General features: G+C 40.4%; 2 protein-coding genes across 9 annotated transcripts in view; one reads left to right on the forward strand and one right to left on the reverse strand.

Annotated features, from left to right (window-relative positions):
* Positions 1-46: 46 nt before the first annotated feature.
* On the reverse strand, positions 47-10,756 carry znf148 (zinc finger protein 148). 5 transcript variants are annotated; one of them, XM_085135277.1, is made up of 7 exons: positions 10,630-10,756; positions 7,653-7,969; positions 6,587-6,712; positions 6,368-6,491; positions 6,140-6,223; positions 5,927-6,045; positions 47-4,474 (listed from the first exon to the last, which is right to left on the reverse strand). In XM_085135277.1, exons 2-7 carry the CDS (start codon positions 7,944-7,946, stop codon positions 2,855-2,857), a joined length of 2,367 nt encoding a protein of 788 aa, XP_084991403.1. In that variant the 5' UTR covers positions 7,947-7,969; positions 10,630-10,756; the 3' UTR covers positions 47-2,854. The 5 variants fall into 5 exon arrangements, with proteins under 5 accessions (XP_084991403.1, XP_084991399.1, XP_084991400.1 ...); XM_085135273.1 differs by having other exon boundaries at positions 7,593-7,969; XM_085135274.1 differs by having other exon boundaries at positions 7,593-7,969; positions 10,634-10,741.
* Positions 10,757-11,496: 740 nt separating this feature from the next.
* Positions 11,497-15,734, forward strand: part of LOC146500857 (polyprenol dehydrogenase) — a 63,640-nt gene continuing 59,402 nt past the window's right edge. For 2 of the 4 annotated variants that reach the window (XM_085135282.1, XM_085135286.1), the window contains exon 1: positions 11,497-12,303. The gene's annotated coding sequence lies outside the window, so the exon portion shown is untranslated. The remainder of the gene's footprint in view (positions 12,304-15,734) is intronic. The other 2 variants (XM_085135284.1, XM_085135283.1) reach the window with 2 other exon arrangements.

The following is a 15,734-nucleotide window of genomic DNA, read 5'->3' on the forward strand; positions in this document are numbered from 1 at the left end:
TTTCAAAAATAGCTTTTTATCAAAAAATTCAGATCTTTTTACACACACACACGCACACACACACACACACAAATGAGATTTCTCTAGCTTATACAAGGACACTTATGGTCAGGTTACTGACAATAGTTAATTAAAAGGAAATATTCATCGTACTGCTCACATACTTCATTAATCTCCAATAGGTTTCCACTTTAACTGAATTCAAAATTCAAAGAACTAAATGGGGTACAATTTACAAAACCATCATTTCTATCTGCACTGTGCTTTTAAAGATCGCTTACAATATAAAAAAAAAAAAAAAGGGGCAGCTAGTGAGGTATTTCAACCACACTATAACCTTTAAGTGATATTTTAACACAAATTCCAGACTAATAGCTGTTGAACTGAGGATTGTTTCCACCACTAAGAACATTTTTTCTTTTACTTTAAATATGTTGAAAAGGAATTATTTCAATATATCATACGGATGATAGTTATACAGTAAAACCCATCATAATGAACATTCACAAAAATCTAAAGTCACTTTGATCAATCACCGATTAAACTGAAAATATAATATTGATACAGTGTGAGATTTCTGCAAAAGCCACATTTTCTCAGGAAGATGGACCGTTTCATTATTGAATCTCATAAATGCTTAAAAACAAATTAACTTGCCAAATTCACTGACAAAAGTGTTTCTTGCACACGCCTTGTCTTTCTATGGACCAAAATAAAACCTAACAGTACTTCTCAGAGCATAAAAATATACAATGTATTTACAGCAGGATATCTTCTATACATTCTAGAGGGAATGACCATTGAGGAAGAATAAAGTATTCTATGATTAACGTGGTTCTGTGTGTCCCTGATTGTCAGAGGAGCTGTAACAAGAGGGAGCTCAACATTGGTTTCAAACCTAAACTGGATGGTGCCCAAAAAACAAAAAGATAAAAACATCGTTTAACACAATAGCACCTAAGACGTGAATGACAATCAACAGTGTAATGAAGTACAGAAAAGACTTAACTCATTGCCACTCCCGTTTAAAACTGCATGGTTTCAACAAGGCGCGTACAGATGAGTCTGACCAGAAAATTCCAGCAAATCAGTGATTATCAGCAAATCTAGACATCTACCACTTAAATCTGTACTTACACATATACTGGAGAAGAGTCCATGACACGTTAACTCCTCCCAACTACAGATAATATGTTGATTATTAAGTTTGGTGATATGTCTCTGCTAAAATTTTAAAAATAATACAATATTAAAAGGCAAAACTAAATAAAGCTCCCAGTTCTTAACGTATGAAGGTGTGAACATGTTGATAGCTTATGTGCTTGTCTGTATTGTGCAAGTGGAACTAGTAGCCTTAGAGCGTAGACCAAGTAGAAATAAATGCATTGTGCAGGAATGACTAAAGGAAATTGTAATATTTCTTTTCTTTTAAAAGAAGGCACAAAATAATAAACTGCTCATTTTAATCAAATTCTCTTGAATACAAGGGATCGTGAACTTTAAGTTTGTTTCCCTTATAAGAGCTACGTCTTTTTAAGTGATCAAAGAAAAAGTGAATTAGTTTGAATTTCTACTTAAACCAATTAAGTGGTTAGTCTCACTAATCTCTTAATAAAAAGTGACTTATACATAGTGTGATAATCGAATATAAATGTACACGTGAAAAACGTCCGAACTGTGCGAACACAAAGCACAACCCTGAATCTTTATGCATTTTAACAACAGAAGCTAAGAATGATTCTGCAACCATTAAATGTGTGCAGCTATTTGATGGCCAAAACTTTTTTGTTTGGGGGAGAGGGGGGCATGGAGGAAAAAAACAAAACAAAACCCCAAAACATTTCCCAAATAGTGCAGACAGTCTATCATGCACTAGTCATGTTTGTAAAATCAGTGACCAGAAATCCAACCATTCCAAAAGGGAATACATTAATTCACATGATGTTAAATTTAATTTCATATACCTATTATTCAAATCTGCAAAATGGATAGTGAACTCGATCCCAGGTAGCACAAACAATCAGTCAAATCTATCCTGTACCGTTCATTACACACATCCTGCAGAAATACCCTTAATAGGTAACGCAACTTTGTGTCACCGTGCGTGTCACCGTGCGTGTCAGCAGACAGTTTAACCGCTGGAATAAAGAAAAAAGCTCTAAGTGATATTTTCTGAAAAAACAAAACAAAGAGCCAAGGGGAATTAGCTAAAGCACAAAAAAAAAAAAAAAAAAAAAAAAAAAAATCAATCTACCACCGCCATGGGGGAAGGGGGCATGATTTTTGGACAAACTTATGTGGCCCCAATTAATTTAAGCTCAGTTGAATCACAGATTTTGATCTTCAAATGCAGAAAAAAATTAACGCATCCAACCCCCAGTGCAGTTGAAAAACTCAAGGGGGGGGGTGGGGGGGGGGGGTGTACATAGATGCAAACTACATTTTAATAAGTCTAAATATTGCATTAAGCAGCAAGTGTGACTTGATCGCTAAGTGTGCAAGGCAAAATGATTGACACAAACATTAAAAATAATGGCAATGGAATTAGAGAATATTAATCTCCTGCATTACACTTTGGTCGCTTAATCCCATAATGTACATTCTGGAGGAAGTTTGACTTTTTTTCCAAAAGGGGAAATGCTAATTATAGTATGATTATCATTTTTCAGTATTCTTGCTTAAGAAGTTTAGAACGTAAAAACACAAAATTATAACTGCTTTACACAAAGGAAAAAAAAAAAAAAAGAAAGACCCCTCATTTGCAGTGGGATTTGATTTGGCAAAAACACAGGAAAGACGAGATAAAGTGCCACAGAAATGATGAACCGAAATGAACGCTCCCGCCTCCATTTCTTCAGCCAAACGATTCACTGGTCGAAACGTCAGGGGATGAGTTCAGTTGAGACCTGGTCTCAGTGACTCGGACTAAAGGGAACTCTGAGAATTCTGTGCTGTGTCCTCGAACACTCACTTGTCCATTGGCAACCGTAAACTGCGAGGAGGCTGCAGATCTTGACGTCTGGAAATGAGATTTGAAGTTCTGTTCAAAGGAGCTTATTTGAAAAGTCTGTAGTATCCCTTGTGAAGAGTCAGTCTTTTTTGAGGGCGAGACCTGCTCCAGAAAGTCCTCCTCAGCTGGGGACACCGCAGAGGGAGGGGTGGTCTCGTCGCCTGAAAAGGAAAACGAGTGCTGGGAGTCCCCGACCAGCAACCCATAGTGAGGTTTCTCTAAGGTGGACCTTAGTGGAGAGCTCATCCCTGATTTGAACCTGCTGGGGGAAGGAAACTGTTTCTCTGTGGAGAACAGAGGCTGTCCAGCTAATGTGGGGTTTTCAGAGACCAAGCTGAGGCTCTGGCTGGTCAGGTAGCTGTCATTCTGACTGGTCCTCTCCAGTGCTTGCTGGAGAAATTTGGAGTATTCTTGCAAGAGACTCACTTTCTCAGCAGGTGGCTGAGCCTGAGCGCTAGATGTTCCGAGGCTCTCGACCGGACTGCTGTCAGAAACATCGGAGGAATTGATAGATATACTTGAGGTAACCTCTGTGTCAGCCACACTGAAAGAAATGTCTGATTGCCCATTGGCTTTGTTGGAGTAGTGGTCCAACAGTGTCTGAAGAACCTCATCAGGCAAAACATTCTTGTCATGAGGAGTCTTAATCTCTGTGTTCATGGGTTGGGGCTCCAGGATGGTGGCGGGAACAGTTTCGTCGATGACTGTTGACACCACAGTTTGTGTAACAGGTGGCTGAGAGGAGATGCTGCTCGTGTTCAGGCCATAATCCCGGCTGTTGTTAGCCATTGCAGCTTGAAGGTAACGTTTCTTCTTGAGAAACTGCATCGCGTCGTCATAGTTTGTGCTGCTGGCTGCTGGTTTTGTTTGTCCTCCTTGAAGAGTTTCAACTGACTCGAGTTCACTGTTGCCTTCTACGTCTAAGAGGCCTTGCTTGTCCACGATCTCAAAGGTGTACTGTGCCACCTTAGTATTTTCCTCAAAGGAGGGTAAAGTGGACAAGCAAGGAGGAGTTTGTTCAGTCGACTGCTTAAGACTCCGCTTGGGGACTTTCTTCAGAAGTAGCTTAGGAGAAGTTGTTTCTTCCGAAGAGACGTCGCCATCTTGGTGTTGGTTAGCCGTTTCTTCAGGAAGGTCCACAGAGTAGTCAGCAATCACGTACTCATGTTTGACTTTGGAGGACACAGCATATAGAGAAAGACTTCCCTTTTGCTCCTCTTTCTCTTCTGTTTCTACCATGGTAAAAGTGTGCCCTTCTGTCTGGGCAGTAGCTCTTGAACTCTTGTCTGTACACTTTTGGCGCTTTTTCTTGGGCAGTGAGCACTCTTTGGCAACAAAGTGGGGCCCTAAAGAGTCTGCTTCACGTAAAGGTCCGACTTTACCGGCAGTCTTGTTCGCCTTTCGCTCTCTGTTCTCGTGACACATTCTTCTGTGCTTTAAAACCCGATCTGTTCTGGAAAAGTACTGCAGAAAGAGGACACAATGCATTTATTTTATACATGTTACACGATAACAAAAAACAAAAAAAACACATCACAGTTTATTAAAGCACTTTCCACTTTCTGTACTTTCATTAACTATTTAACCAGTGCACACAAACAGCTGAACCTTCATTACTGGCTCTAATATTGAGTTCACAATTTTACTCTTCCTGTCTACTCTCTACAGCCATAAAGATCTTTAATATGAGCACTAGTGATAGTGTTTTCACACCAACTGTGTTTTTAAACACACAATCTTTTTAGGACGGCAAAAAAGCTGAATGCCAAAAACACCATTTAACACAGTATTTAGAGGTTTAATGCACTCAACAAATTCACAGAAGCTGAACTACTTAAAAAAAATATCTTGTGTAATAACTGTTTAGCAGAAATTCCTATCATTATAAGCAAATTGTTAACATGTCAGCAAAGAATTTTAGCCTGACTAAGCAATCAATGACAGTTTACACTGCAATATTTAGTGTTTGTATTCTTTTGTGATAAGTTCTCACAGAGTCAAAATAAGAGATAGAAGATCATCCTGTCTCTACCTGTGTTTTCTTGAAATAGGGTGGCGTTTACACAGTGCATTTATAGTCTTACTGACCACTGAAAGCTCTTTACAATCCTCATCCTTTTTCAACACATATTCGTACATGTTTTATATTACAGCCAACCACTGTACCACATACTATTCAAATACACAAATACATCCACACACAGGAGATCTTCACACTTGTAGTTCATCTGTTCAACTGATGAGTTTGATATGTTCACATATTCTGCTTTTTTTTCAAAGAAAATTACAAGCTAGCTCCAAATTAACCAAAACGTGATACTAAAAACTACGTGAGAATGATCAGTCCACTTACTGGCCAGAAACACAGGAAGGTGCTTAAGGTCTGGACAACTGGACTACACTGAAAATTTACTCCTAAAGCCATGATTATATGAGATGGTCAAGTTGTCATCCCTATTATACTGTTTTGAAGTCCACCTGAAGTTTGGGTTGCATGGAAATGGCAATATTGTACAGATTGTGTACTCTGCCACATCCCAGAATGCAAGAAGGTATTTAGCTAGAACCTCCCACTGACCACCCTTTTCAAAGGGTCTCGGTGTGGTTGTCAGCAGCCGAGCACACATCTTGACATGTGCACAAATGAACCGCACTAAGGGGGAAAATGAGGCAGAGCTCAATTTAAAGGGACCACAGTGTCGTTGTGAAATAACCCAAAGAAAACTAGTTCACAAATTTTTCAAAGTTAGTGAACAGAAGACCAAAAAAACCAACACATTTTAATTCCCCTTTGTCTGAACCAAAATGACTGAACTAAAGGTTTGAAATAGACCTTTCATGTCTGTCTAATTAAAATATTTACCAATTTTGGAGCTGACAAATACACTAATTTACAAGCAATCAAAAGAATAGTACCTGGTGACAATAGTCACATTGGTAGGGCTTCTCTCCACTGTGAGTCCTTTTGTGCCTCTCCATGTGGTACTTCTGGATGAACCTCATCCCACACTCATCACAGCGAAAAGGCTTCTCACCTAGAGACAAGTATTTAAAAAGAAAAAAGTTCAGGCTAACAGACCAATAATTATAATAACAATTGAGAATTTTGCCAAACTGTTTGTTACTCACCGGTGTGGATCTTCTCATGTCTCTGGAGAAGATACTTCTGAATAAAGCGCATGTCACACTGGCTGCACTGAAACGGCTTCTCACCTAGGTTTTCAGTAACATATATGAAAACCAGTCGTTTTTAGTTTTTAGCTTCCTTTGATGACTAAAAGATCCCCTACTGTCAACATATCTAATTTCACAGCAACATGTTTTACATATTTGTATACACGTCAGGCTTATTCATACCAGTGTGAATGAAGACATGCCTCTGTAGATGGTAGTTGGTTCTGAACGCAGCATTACAGTGAGTACAGACGTGACACTTGGGGTTTGGTATGCCCAATGAGCCATCGTCATTGATGCTGAGAATCTACAAAGGGGGTAAAAAAGAACACATGTAGTGTTGAATTTTCACAACCGTCCCTGGTATTTTAAAAATATAAAAATTCCACAGATGGAATTCACCTTTGCTGGTGATCGCTGCTTCCTTTTTTTCTTCTTGGGACACATCGTCAGATCCTTGATTGCCTTTTTGTCTTTCTTTGTATAGACTGCTGGCTCAGACAACTTCAGCTCCTGCTTGATGCTCAACTGTAAAAGTAGGACCATAGTCATTTATACATTGAATATCGCACATGACCTACTTTAAGGGCCACCCAGCCAGCTACCACTTTATCCAGGTCAGACAGGTGCAACTGGGCAAGCAGAGCATAATCAACCAATGTGAGGGCATCTCACCATACAGTTGCCTCAGGCATAAAATACCAGAGGGAAGCCTCAGCCCCTTACAACTCAGAACAGGCTGAGAGATTACATCTGCCAGGTGGCCAGGGACAGCGTTTTCAAATCCTCTGACTGGCATTTTAAAATGTATGTAGCCACTTTTCAGCTTTCTGAAAATAACCCGTCTGTAATAACTACAGGCAGACAAACAACACAAACCATACAATTCCAGCTCTTAAAGTTCCCAAGGAGAAGAAATGCTTTAAACCTGTCCCTGAGGGTGAATTCAGATTATCCTCATTATGCTGTATTCTTAGAATAAAAATTACTATTTTAAAGTTCACATTTGCTGCAAGTTTATTCTGATTCAGAAGATCAGAGTGTACAAATATATTGTTTCTGAATATGAACAAGTGGGTCAAAGTGACAGAAAAAATAAAATTTAAATCTCTGTCATTCATTAAAAAAAAAACCCACTAATGCGAGCTCCCTATTTTTGACCAATTTTTAAGAAAATTCCAGCACATAAAAATAACTAGTGTGAAAGTAGTTTGGAGTATTAGCAGCTACCTAACAGTACTTTTTGTGTGTTAAAAGAACTGATTGCACTGAACAGTCCAAAATGTCAGGCTAAGTCAACATAACATGCATAAAAGCAAACTCACTCTGATCAAGTGGAGACTGTAGATGCACTCACAGAAATGAGCTTATCAAAATCTGATCTACTTCTAAACCAGCGTGAACTCACTGGCATATGAAGCAAGCAGGGAAACTTATTCGTGAGTTTTAGGGGGAAATTCTCTCCCACCTCGGCTCCTCCCTCCTCTTCTCCTCCACCGCTATTCTTCGTCATCTCCTCCTGCATCATCAGCTGCTCTGGAGGGACCAGGTCGTGAGTGACCAGCGAGCTTCGAGTCAAGTCCTCGTCGTCGTCTTCGTCGTCGTCATCCTCGGCCAGCAGAGGGTGGTTTGCCAGTGATCGTTCCCCGAGTGTCATCACCACCAGTCCTCCTCCGCTGCCCAGGCCAACTCTCCCTCCTCCGTCTATTCCTCCGCTGCTGCACTTCAGCAGCATGCCTTCCAGTTTGTCCTCAGTGTTCATCTTACATAGAGTAGCTCTTGAGTCTATAACATAAAAACAAAGAAACACTGTTACAAAAAAAACAAATGTCCCCCCCCCCCCCAACAAGGGACATAATACAACTGTAAACTATCATGGATGAAATAATTATATCCACCAAGATCCCTTTTGTGACCATGAAGGCTCACTTTCCCAAGTGTGGATTAAGTCTATTTACAGATCAGAACTTGCTGCATGTGAGTAACTTTTAACTGAGTTTCCCATAAGTCATGGTTACTTATTTTTAAACGAGCAAATCGGCAGCTCTTTTCAATCCCCACAACACTGAACCAAAAATACATATGAAAGAATATAAAAATAAACACCCATGGTGGTATGAAGCCTGGCAACCAACAAAACGAGCTTTAGAGCCCCATTTATAAAACATATAAAACTATCTTAAGTATGCTTAAAGAGAAAAACCTGTTAAAAACAAAACCTTACCACGCACAGAAGTGACCATACCTCAAATCTTAAGTCTAGACTGGAGCGATTTTCAAAGCCACTGGTGTACTTTACAGTTCTGTAATTCTATCCAACCCCAGTCAGTGCAGGAGCAACACATTTCCAGGCTGCTTGTTTGGATTCCTCCACCCGCTATTTAGTCCACTGGATAATATTTATTGTCTGGATTCACTCTCCTTAACCACCACTATGAGCCTGTTCTCCAAAGAGTTTGCTTTTACCTTTTGCTTCACGGCTATCTCTGATATTTGTAATAGGAGACCCCCCCCCTCCCCCCCAGGCCACTGCTGGTAATTTAAGCTGACCTCAGTTTCATAGATTACAGAAGAAAATGAGTTACTTATGGGTTTATTAGAAACTGCTTAAGCAAGGCTTTTTGTGTTAAGCATCTTTTATGAATCAGACATTTGTTCACTATTAGGAATGATCCAAAAAATCAACATTAATTTAAAAAAACATTTTTGCATATTAAGCCTGAGGATGGGTAGCAAGACTGTTGTTCTACATAGTCACTTATATTTCAGATCCCACTGGTTTTTATTCACTAAAAAACACACACGCCTAACCAAGCTCTTAAAAATTAATAGCTACCTCAACAAATTTAAGACTTATGACCTTAAATTTAATTAAGAAGAGCGATTGTGTGTGTGTGTGTGTGTGTGTGGGGGGGGGGTCTGACTACCTTAAAAAACGTGTATTTCCAATTGCGGAGTGAAACTATGAAACCATGAGAAGAAAGATTTACACTACACCACGAACAATAGACTATTTAAATCTATGTACATAAAGAAAAGTCTTGCATACTAAGTCAGATAAGCTGTATCTTTACTGATCTGTAGAAATTTAGCTTAGCTACTCAGTTCAAAGTTGTTGTGCTTATTTTCTGTCTCTTTTGTTTCTGAGCATGTGAACACATGAAGCATGCCGCCGTCTGTATGTTTACATGCTTGTGTTTTGACGTGCACAGGTATGCTTGCATTCTGCCCTTCTTCCTCCATTTTTTTTTTTTTTTGCCTTCATGAAAGTGTAGCAGTTATGATTGTATATATTCTAATTTAAACTCTAAACTTTGTTTTCTAATGTTTTAAAAGAACTACAAGTATATGTAAAGTGATAAACCTAAACCGTCAAACCATAAGATTAGTATATTTCTTACAAACACAGCTACAAATCGAGAATAGATTATTTCAATCAGCCACCACAGTACATTATACTGTTGTATTACGCCGATGTTGCCTATATTCGGAGTTACATTGCACTATCTGATTAGATGGCTGACTAACATGAAAATCAATTGAGCTCAACCTGGTAAAAAGCCAGCTACCGCTGGACTTGTGGACCGCTTGGTTACAGGTTTAACGCTGTTCCTAACACAAACTGAACAATGAAACAGCGGGGCCGATAAATATCTGTCAGGGTTTTAACACACACTGACAGCCACGTAGTACCATATGCAAACGCACTCTCTGTGTCGCTTTGGTTAAGTGGCTTTAAGTCGCTTGCTAGATAGGCAGCAAGCTAGCTAGCTAGCTAGCTAGCTGCGCTCGTCAAACCTCAAAAACATTCATAACAACAGCAGGAGAAAACACAGGAAGACAGGCGACGGCGTCTTCAAATTAAAAGCTTCCTCAACGCCTTAAGTAAACAATACCGGAACAGGCTTTTAAGTATTTACCATTCTCATTGAAAAACAAACTGTGTAGTTCGTCTGAACCTTACAAACTCGTATTTCTCGCAACTCGCAACCTTGCAATATAAAGCGCATTACTTGGGACTTTACCTTGAAGGTCCAGAACGGAAGTTCCAATATGCACGCACCTACTTCGCGAGCATTTACGGCCTATTTGAAGCTAGTGAGCTAACCACTAGCAATTTGCTGCAAACATTGGTCTTTCTCTTTTGATATAACATTCGTTTGCAACTGCATCTTCATAGCTGCGGTACCTCCTTATATGTGGCATTCAACGGCAAGTTTAAGCTCACACTAAACGACACATGTGACACAAAACACAACTTCCCCTTACTTATTAGCAGTGATAACTGGCTTTAGCTTCCTGAGCCACTCTGCTAAATAGGCCACAATCTTCACAAGCTAACGTTCGCTAACCACCTTGTTCTCTACCACGACAAACAATAATACGCGTGAGTAGTGCATATTTGATACGAAAATAATTGAAAACTTAATTTTATTTCTCCTTACCTACGCGTATTAAGCCCGTTTAGCTGTCATGATTCTTATCCAAGACTACAGTGCAGTGATGGTGTGCGGAATAATCAAATACACCATCATCAGGACATGGAAATTTAAATCTGTCGCCATCTAGTGGTGCACGGTGGTATTCGAGGTGAACGCTGCGCTTCTCATCATGCAACTGATAATGTCCTTTCGGTGCCCTACTTCTGCAGCCTAAATGTTCATCAGTGATGCCTTAATAGCCCAGTTATTTCTAGACTTTGATCCCATTATTGTTTTGCACCGTTTTTGGAAATGGCAACTTAAAATAAGCGCGCGTTTTTTTTCAGTGATTTAATGTCTTTGAATCGCTTGGGTGGTGGGTAACCGTGATGATCTGATAGGAATATCATGCAGAAATACACGACCTTTTTCGGGGGTTGTTGCTCACATACTGTTGCTAACTGTTAACTGTTGCTCACATAAAAAAGCTGTTTAATGCAGTCATCTCTTCTGTCATGTAGTGTTTGTATTTTCTGAATAAGACTCCCAATTTCTTAACGTATATCGGTCATATAGGTTTAAACATGGATATCTTGCATTTTATGTGAGGAAAGGCGCATATCCTCTAGCCTTATCAGTTACGACCTTGTCTTAATTAGCCCAGATGGAGTATATGTGACAAGAGTTTCTGATGGCATTTGCACACCATCTTCTTTTTATTATAGGATTAATACTTATAAAAAGATGCGCAAGACGTACCAGCCGCATAGGCTAGTCTGATTAGTAAAACAACAAAATAGGAATAAAGCGCGCATCAGGTGGAAATGGAAACATTAAAAATGTAGAATTATATTTTAATCCTTGGACTGACAGCTTGGCCAAAAAGGGGGGTTCGAAGGGTCGTGATAAGATGATAGCCTGTCATCCCCAGCCATCTCACACATACGCATGCACACTCACACACGCCGCTGTGAGGAATACTAATCAACCTGTTTGCTGACAAGTGCAGCAGCTCGACGCGCAACTTAGCACTTTTCCATTCTGTGTCTGGAAATATCTGTGCGGGCTTTTATTTTATTGTATTGTATTGGTGAATTTCAAGTGTTTTTTGTTGTTGTTTTTTGCCGTCCTCTTTGCAGGAAGCGTGTTATCCGTCCAGTCTCACCTGTCGCTGCGTCTTCTGATGTGCGACAGGCAGCGAGGGAGTGTGGATCCGGGGAAATACAACCCACTGCTGTGCCACTTCTAGCAAGGGAAGCCCCCACGCGTTGCGCGCCCGGATTGCCGGTAGAGAGGCTATTCGCGTGGCGGAGTGCGTGTGCATGCGCGTCAGGTTATAAATGTGTGTGCTTGAGCACGGCAAAGCCCCAGGCTCCATCCTCAACAGTTGCCACCGGAGCGGCGGAGAGGAGAGGAGGAGAGCGAGAGAGATAGCAGACTGAGTACGGACGGACGCGGAGCTCCACGCCGCTCTGCCCGGCTCTGCTCCTGACATGCAGTCGCTCATCTCTCCGGTGACCAAGGCCATCCTAGTAGCGCTCTTCATCTTCGCCATTCTCCTCATTCTCTATGTGATCCTTTGGTACATTTGCAGAGACGTGGACTGCGACCACGGCATTTGAGGATTCCGTTAAAACGGAGTAACGGAAATATCACAATGGGTCGCACAGAGGAACCAACAGAGCCCAGGGTCATTTTGTAAGTCTGCTTGTCTTCCTTTTTGTCCTTTGAGTTATACTCGTGTTGTATTTTTGCTTTTTTAATTTGTGGTTATCTGTGTATCTCTTGTGTCCGTGTCTGCGTGTGTACACGCGCGCATTCCTGTCGCGCGTAATGTTAAATGCGCTCTGGTTAAAAGGTGATGACCGGCGTGCGTCTCCACAGGCACCCGGTTATCCCAAGCCTTTAATGAGTAGAACCCCGGCTTCCTTTCTCCTCAACTTGACAGCGACCATTCATCAATAATCTCTTATGTATTGGAGACGCGCTCTTGGTACTGATGGGTAATTCTCAAAGGTGAAACAATGTCATTAGCTGGGGGGACATCGAACTGGTGTCAAACGGAACACGGAGCGTGCGCGCGTGTGTGGGATGGCAATGAGTGGAGTACGGAGACCGTCAGTGACATTGCGGTAAACTGCGTGGATGTTCCTTAAGGTCAGGAATAACAGTGTTTACCTCAGTTTCCCAGTATTGATTGCCCCCACTCCTCCTGCCGTATATCCGCAGCATTAGTTCATGTTCAGTTCATCCTGGTCTCCGAGGATGCTTCACATTGGCATTTTACGTCCAACGAGATAACGGGATTATCTCCACTGGCTCCTGTGCGTCTTATTCCTAATCTGTCTAGTGCCATGTTTCTGCGTCCTTATCATATATGTTCCGCTAATTCTTTTACGCATAGGGCATTTTTTTAATTCCCCCAGACAACTGTGAGCTTATTTCACTGTTCTATGGCCAGTCTTGGTTTAGGAAGGTGTACTGATATTTACTCTTACACCCACACACATAAATAAACACGCTGCAAATTGGCCAAGCACTTGTCCCTATTGCAGGCACCTTGGCCCCCCGTGCATGCAGACTATCACATGCCCCATAAAGCTATTACACATGTGAGATGCCTGCCATTTTCATCATAGTCCAAAGCATTTTATGTTACCTTAACCGACATTCAACTGTGAAAATTAACACATTTTGGATGTTTCAAAGTGAAGGATTTGAAGGACACACCAAGGACATGTTGATTTTTTAAGTGTGAATGCATAGAGGAAGATTCGTGTTATTTATTTTTTCAATCACCTGCAGAGTAGAGTTGATTTGTTTTCTTCACATCTTTGCAACATAAATAGATCTTACACATCCTGACACAACAAAAGGACATAGAAAACACATGACTTGATACTTCGAAATATAGCAGAGCAGTGATTACTGAGAGATAATCGCTGACTGCAGCTGACACTCTAGTTTCGCCACTTGCTAGACCACATCACTATTTCTTCCATAAACACCACAGGGGATTAAAAAAAGCCTGAGCATCTCCTCAGCCCAACTCACCAGGAAAGTGCAAGTTTAGGCTTAAAATTTTTAAACCTTCTTATTTTGAGCTACGGTTGCAACACTCTAGTATTTAAATATCCAAGAGCAGCCTAAATGCTGGATGCAGTCACGAGGAAGAAACCCTGCAGCCTCTTAAACTGTTTTGAGTGCTCTCCTGCAGAGAGAAGGAGAGTGGCTGGATGGCAGATGCCCTTTTTGACCGGACAACTAAATGATTTCTGCGAGCCAAAAGCAAATATGCAGCGAGCCTGTGACACCTCTCAACACACACACACACACACATATACGTGGCCACACACACAGGCTGAAAACGACAGCTCCGACTCTATCAGCCTCAGTAATGGCATAACAAGGGAAAGAGAAGGAATGGAAAGGTACTTATAATACCTGCTCCAGCTGTCTGTGTCTGTCTAAACTAGTGTCTTGGTTTGTGTATGTGTGTTTTAACACAGAAAGAAGGGTAAAAAAAATGTTTGAGTGACTTTGTGCAGTTTTTTTTTTGTTGTAAAGGAAAATGGCTGCATGTGTGCATATGTGTGTGTCACAGCGTGGGAGGAGGTTAAACACTGACATGCTCCTGGATGACAGATACAAAAAAAGTGGAGCAGGGAAGGCTCAGCGGTAGTGTCAGTGAGGGAGACAGGTTGTGTGTGTGTGTGTGTGTGTCTACAGTAGGAGTGCACACATGCATGAGTATGAAATTCACTCAAGTTTATTGAAAATGTGTTCATTCATTGAATACATGTGTAAACTGTAACACTGTAGTATGCCAACTGTGTAAGGGCATAAGCAGTTTATGTAGTGTGTGTTGGCAAATTGTTAAACAACCCTTATCATACACACTCTGATTATTAAAAAAAGAACAGAATCCTTCCTACATTGTCCAGCTGTTTCTTTAATGAGAATGAGATGAATCATAAGCATCATTTTGAAACAACACAGCAGATTAATACCAGTTTTGTTACACCTAAATTAAACAAATACACTGTAAGAGATGAAAATATATCATAACTCAATCCCTGATTTTTAAAAAAAACGTATCTTTGTGGTGACTGTATCAGCTGTTTTGTTTAAAATTTGTCAAATGTTCCTCACTAAGGTGTGTTTTTATTATTTTATTATTAGCCGATGTTCTCGGGTACACCAACACAGCAAACACTGATCTTGTTCTCTTCTGCTTCATTTTAGTATTGAAATGGGAGAAGCAGCTAGTTCTAGAATATATTTTCCATTGTGTTTATCGTTCCCTTTTTAAAAACAGTCACTTTAGTATGGAAGCATCTTTCCGCCATGAAAAAAAACAAAGAGATAATAACCCGAAAGTTTGACTTCTGCCCCACTCCAAAAAAAAGGGGCGGACACAACCTTCCAAGCTCCTGTTTAAATACAAAATTTAGGTTCATGTTATTGTTGCCACCTCTAAAAGTTCCAATCTCCATTGAGAGAAATATTGTTTTTCTCGTTATTCAGCATGTCAAAATAGTACTAAAGTCTACTGTTCTTATAGCCGCAAATGAAGGCAACTTGTGGTTTGGATGCAAAGTAATCAATGCTAAGATAGATAAAATGACACACACTCATCTGCTGTTCAGGAAATGTGAATGAATGTAACCTGAAAATGACAAGATACATTTGGAAACCAAAGCACCAAATAACAATTTTTTTAAAATTATTACTCATCAGTAAAATTGAACATCTGAAACTTTTAGACTGCTTCATTATTTGTTTTATATTCAGTGATTCCATGTCTACAAAAACATTTTGCAACATTCAGCCTGGTCATAAATTAAATTTCACAAAAATCTGTTTTGTGAAATTTAATTTGTTCTGCACCAGTGAAAACCTCTGCAATTGAAAAGTGAAGGTAGCGCAGAAGTGCTAAAGACTGCAGTTCCTCAAATGACCACTCAAGGCTGGCTCCAAATCGAGTGCATTCATCAAGTCATTTTCCGTGGGGCATGCAGCAAGGTGCACTCTTGACAGGTTACTAGACAAAGAACCATTCACACCTAAGACCAGTTTACCATTAATGCTAACATGCATGTCTTTGGACTGTGGGAGGAAGCCAGATT

Source organism: Neolamprologus multifasciatus, chromosome 16, assembly GCF_963576455.1.
Source record: "Neolamprologus multifasciatus chromosome 16, fNeoMul1.2, whole genome shotgun sequence".
NCBI classification, from domain to species: Eukaryota; Metazoa; Chordata; class Actinopteri; order Cichliformes; family Cichlidae; genus Neolamprologus; species Neolamprologus multifasciatus.

What these genes read in the sequence shown, in the direction of transcription:
- znf148 (XM_085135273.1), bottom strand. Translation starts at nt 7,946, where the DNA reads ATGAACACTGAGGACAAACTGGAAGGCATGCTGCTGAAGTGCAGCAGC. An exon ending in AGCAGCGATCACCAGCAAAG is followed by an intron (nt 6,492 to 6,586) that starts GTGAATTCCATC and finishes CCCCCTTTGTAG; the next exon opens with ATTCTCAGCATCAATGACGA. An exon ending in AATGTGACTATTGTCACCAG is followed by an intron (nt 4,475 to 5,926) that starts GTACTATTCTTT and finishes CTCTTTCTGCAG; the next exon opens with TACTTTTCCAGAACAGATCG.